This window comes from Medicago sativa, chromosome 1 (assembly GCF_051527215.1).
Source record: "Medicago sativa cultivar Bolivia chromosome 1, Bolivia_mono, whole genome shotgun sequence".
NCBI classification, from domain to species: Eukaryota; Viridiplantae; Streptophyta; class Magnoliopsida; order Fabales; family Fabaceae; genus Medicago; species Medicago sativa.
In genome coordinates this window covers 20,196,647-20,201,990 of record NC_140749.1, presented here as the reverse complement: position 1 = coordinate 20,201,990, position 5,344 = coordinate 20,196,647, and the positions used below count along the sequence as shown (strand labels likewise).

General features: G+C 27.9%; 1 protein-coding gene across 1 annotated transcript; it reads right to left on the bottom strand.

Annotated features, from left to right (window-relative positions):
* Nucleotides 1-500: 500 nt before the first annotated feature.
* On the bottom strand, nt 501-4,987 carry LOC146953470 (allene oxide synthase 3-like). Its single transcript, XM_085710120.1, has 2 exons — nt 4,206-4,987; nt 501-1,404 (listed from the first exon to the last, which is right to left on the bottom strand). The coding sequence occupies exons 1-2, from the start codon at nt 4,943-4,945 to the stop codon at nt 687-689; spliced, it is 1,458 nt and encodes a 485-aa protein (XP_085566246.1). The 5' UTR covers nt 4,946-4,987; the 3' UTR covers nt 501-686.
* Between the last annotated feature and the right edge of the window lie 357 nt (nt 4,988-5,344).

Here is a 5,344-nt window from a genome sequence, read left to right as displayed (position 1 = left end):
TAATTATGACAGCCATGACTTTTAATCTCTACGGTCTCAATATTATATTTTGGTAAAAAGAGATTTTTTTTTTTTTCCATGTACATAAATTGATATTTTGTCTCAAGAAAACAATTTTTGATATAGCATATACCCACTTTTTTTATAGAATTTCAACTTTAAGTGAGTTAGGCTCGAAGGCTTACTAGAGATTTTTTTTTTTTTTTTTGAAAGAAGGCTTACTAGAGATTATAAAGCTTAGAATTATCATATATGCGCTTATATATTATTCAACAAGATTTTTACATTAACTACATAATTCAAACCTAGATCCTTGAAGATTGTTTAATCCTTACAGGCAGACAACTAATCCACGCAAATCCAAAATTAAATATACTTATTTTTTGTTTTTTTAATCAATTATTTTATTAATTAAGTCATTGTGAAAATGAGTAAGACCATTAACCTCTATTATCAAAAGATGATATCTCAATTGTGCTTCCCCGCTTAAAACGTGGAAATACTTTTAATACATAAGTGATATTTTATTTACTAAATAAAATTTCATATACATGTAATTAACAAAGAATGGAAACACAAATTATTAAACAAACTTGTACAACATTCCATTCCAAATTCTAAATTGAGAAGAAACAATCCAAAAGGAAGAACAAAACAAGAACTATAAACGAAATGCAAAAACAAATTCAAACACTAGAAGCCTTGGTGAGTGAAGTAATGGTAACAGAAGCACCAAAAGCAACATTTTTAGTCTCAATCTCAAAAGTATCATAACGCAAGAAAAATTCCACCAATAACAATCTACACAAAAGCACAACAAGATTCTTCCCAGGACATTGCTTATTCTCCGGTGAAGGCTCTTCTGTTTCTTTCCCATTAGACCACAAAACATACTTCAACAACTTCTCACCTTCACCCACAAACCTCTTCGCCACAAAAACCTCAGGATCGTCGAAAACCCTAGGATCTTTTGTGGCGAAAGGTTGGTATCCAAATATCATCTCACCCTTTTTTATCTCAAAAGCCGCGTCGTGACTCTTCACAATTAAATCTTCTCTTGCTTTTGCATATTGATAAGGCACAGCTGGTTCAATTCGCATCGCTTCATAAACAACTGATTTAACTAACAACATTTTTTCCAACGATTGAATTGTTACTCCGCCTTCTTGTTTTACCACGGTTCTGATCTCATCCGCGAGTTCTTTGTGTATCTCTTCGCCGCACGAACCTAACCATTTGAAGAGGATTGGGAATTGATTCTTTAGGCCACCGTATGCGTTGAAGCCTGCTGTGAAAATGATATTGTGGCAGGCTTCGCTTCTTTTTAAACCGGCTTTTTCTGCTTCGTTTAACATTGTTGTAGCTGAAGTAGAAAATGCTTCATAGAGCTTCTTGTAAGAGGACCTGGCCGTAACAATTTAATGTTAGGGATACACTAACATTATACAATGCTCAAAGTTTTATCTCTTATCAATGAAAAAGTTGAGTGTATATTCAAATAAATCCGTAAAATAATTAGATTTTGATTTTCATGAATCTAAATTTTACTTTGGAATCATTAGATTCTTCCTAGACATCATTATTATGTTTGAGTAAAATAATAATCTAGTGACAATTATAAAGTATCAGAGTTTGCACATGATTTTGATCTTAAATAAGGATTTCACAAGAAAGTTTGCAAGAATTTTAATGACAATAAAAAGAAGGGTTAATATGTGTTTACCCCCCTGTAATTTGGGCGAGTTTCGGTTTTCCCCCCTGTAAAAAATTTTGTTTGAATTACACCCTTGTAAAAATTTTTTTTTCCGGAAAACACCCCTCCCCCCTCCAACTCAGCAGATTCGCTGACGTGGCGCTGACTTGGCTTTTTTTTTCATTTTTTATTTTTTTTAAAATGCCACGTCATATTTTTTTTAAAAAAATATTTAAAAATAAATTTTAAAAAACAAAAAAATCCAAAAAATAATAAAAAAATTTAAGTTTTTTTTCCAAAAAATTTAAAAAATCGAAAAATAATTTTTTGAAAAAATAAAAAATTCCAAAAAATCATAAAAATATTCAGTTTTTTTTACAAAATTTTAAAAATCCAAAAAATTCAGAAAAAATATTAAGATTTTTTCCGAAATATAAAAAAGCAGAAAAATAGTCATATTTTTTTTCCAAAAAATTTAAAAATCGAAAAAAATTAGATTTTTTTTCAAAAATTTTTAAAATTAGAAAAATAGTCAGATTTTTTATTCGAAAATTTTATACCACAATTTTAATAAACATTTCATTCCACAAATTTTTTTTGCCTAATGATTCTAACAAAAATCCGTTTTGGGGCTATAATAAGAATTTTTATTCTCAAATAATATCAGAGGGTTTTGTCATCGTCGTGGAAAGATTTTATAAGATTTATGATTTATGAATTCTACCTCCTCTAATGAAGAGCTTAATTATAGGAAAAATGGAATTTCCACGACTTTTATAAAAACCTCTAAATTTGTATTCAGATTTTTAAAAATTAATTTTTTTCCAGAATATTTTTTAAAAAATCTGACCTTTTTTTCTAATTTTGAAAATTTACTTTTTTTGTATTTTGAAAATTAAATTCCAGAATTTTTAAAAATCTTTTTAATTTTAAAAAAATCTGATTATATTTTCTGATTTTTTCTAATTTTTTAAATTTCCAAAAAAATCTTAATAGTTTTTTTTATAATTTTTAAATTATTGAAAAAAAAATTTCGATTTGACGTGGAAAATTTTTTAAAATTATTTTTCAATTTTTAAATTTTTTATTATTTTTTTTATTTTTGAAAATTATTTTTCGATTTTTTACATTTTTGGAAAAAAAAAACTGAATATTTTTATGTTTTTTTTTATTTTTCTAAAATTATTTTTCGATTTTTTAAATTTTTGGAAAAAAAAAACTGAATATTTTTATGTTTTTTTTTATTTTTCTAAAATTATTTTTCGATTTTTTAAATTTTTGGAAAAAAAACTTAAATTTTTTTATTATTTTTTGGATTTTTTTGTTTTTTAAAATTTATTTTTAAATATTTTTTAAAAAATATGACGTGGCATTTTAAAAAAAATAAAAAATGAAAAAAAAGGCCAAGTCAGCGCCCTGTCAGCGCCACGTCAGCGAATCTGCTGAGTTGGAGGGGGGAGGGGTGTTTTCCGGAAAAAAAAATTTTTACAAGGGTGTAATTCAAACAAAATTTTTTACAGGGGGGAAAACCGAAACTCGCCCAAATTACAGGGGGGTAAACACATATTAACCCTAAAAAGAATTGCATCAAGAGTTATCCATAATTATAAAAACAACAAAGATATGTAAACATATTTTTAAATACTTTTTTTGTCCCAAAAAAAGAACAATTAAATTTCTGAATGAAAGAACAAGAAGTCAACTTTTATCTTGAAATAATATGTACCGTAATAACCATATCACGTTTTTTTTTTGGTTACAACCATATCACATTTTCACCACAATATAGTTTTCACTTTTTTTTAAAAAAAAAAATTGCTCGAATTAATATTATGTCCATTGCTTTTTAGTTATTAGTTTTTAGTATGCATTTATGATAATAAATACCACAAACTTACTGCTTTAAACTTCTTAACATGTGTAAATTTGCACATGTTAGAAAAACTCAGCTTAATAAAGGGTCATGCTAACTTGTGCCAATTAGGGCACATGTTAAGCAACCCAAAAGTAAAAAAAAATATTCTTAAATTTTACGCATTCAATTAATTAAAAGTAAAAAAAAATGAAATTCAAATGCATTAATTAATTACAATAGAAAATTTCTACCTTAACTCATTAACTTGATTTTTAAGGACACAAGTTAACATTTTCCCTTTATAAAATATTCACTCTTTTTCTCGTATTTATCATCTCTTTTTCATATTTATCTTCTCTTTTTAATTTGTTTCAAGTAATCAAATGCTACAATTAAAAAATTTGTTTCAAGTAATCAAATGCTACAATTAAAAATTGGTTCTGTTCAAGTATTTGATCTCAGTAATATTATAATATTAATTTTATCAATATATAATTGGTACTGTTTTTTCAAGTTTGTCCTTAGTGATAATTATTTCATCTTTTTCATCATAATTAATGCTGTTAATACATAAAAATCTGAAGTAATTTTTCATATAAAATAGACAAGAAGTTTACCAAAAAGATCCTATGTTTAAGGGTGTGGTATGAATCTCACCTTGTCAAACAAGCAGGAAAGGGCACCGTACGTAGCAAAATATCTTCAAGATAATTGAAAATCTTAGGAGGTCCTAAAGTTGCAAGTGGAGCAAGTTGAAAGAGTAACCAAGTATCAAACATTTTAGGACCTTGATCACCAAGGATAGTTTCAGAAGGGTTCTTATTATCACAAAAAAGCTTAAACATGAAGTTAAACGAAGCCACACTCACAATAGAGTTAAAATCAGCTTTACCACTTTTACCAGAAAGCCCATCTTCAATCTCATTAAAACCATCAGAAAGTATAGTCTTAAAGAGAGGGATAAAAGAGTCTTTTCTTAATAAAAGAGTATTAAGATAGAAACCTTTGATAAGTGCATGGTTTGGTTCAGTTGTGTCTAGGTAAGCACATACACGGTAACCACCGGTGAATTTTGTCGACGGCATGAAAGTGCCGTCGAGGACGTTGAGTTTTTCGACTTTTTTGTTGTCGAAGAGGATCGGGAAAGATGCGGCGTCTAAAAGTGCTATGACTCTTGGGTTTGAGGAAATGAAGGGACCTGGAGGCATGTTGGTTCTGAAGATTGTTGAATTGTATTTTTGGATTCTTGTTGAGAAGAATTTGTCTCTTCCTTGGTTGTAGAAGTAGTCGTGTCGGTCAAAGATCGGTCCGATGAAAGGGAGGCCATAGCTGCCTGGGATTTGTTTTAGTGGGAGCTCTTTGTTGGTGGAAGATTGTTCTTGTTTTGAAGATGCCATGGTTGATGAAACTCTTGATATTTTCTATGGGTTAATTGGTTTGGTTATGACTTATGGTATAGTTGTTTTTTTATAGAGTGAGGTAACTTGTACTAGTAGGAGCAATAATTTGTGATTTTTGTTTCTCTCCTTAAAAAAAAAAAGAAGAAGGAAATGATTTGTGTTTTGAGGTACATTATATAAACAATTATTTTTTAACGATCTACGAGACAACTATGATGGTGTTGTTGTAAGTATTTCCTCTATCTCAAAATAATAGTCGTTTAAAGTTTATGTACGATTTTTAAGAAAATAATTAATTGTGTTAATTTTAATGATAAAACTAATATTATTTACTAAAAAGTTGGATGAAATTAAATAAAAAATGTATAATAGTGGATAAAATAATATCTACTGCAT

What these genes read in the sequence shown, in the direction of transcription:
- LOC146953470 (XM_085710120.1), bottom strand. Translation starts at nt 4,945, where the DNA reads ATGGCATCTTCAAAACAAGAACAATCTTCCACCAACAAAGAGCTCCCA. An exon ending in TTTCCTGCTTGTTTGACAAG is followed by an intron (nt 1,405 to 4,205) that starts GTGAGATTCATA and finishes TGTTACGGCCAG; the next exon opens with GTCCTCTTACAAGAAGCTCT.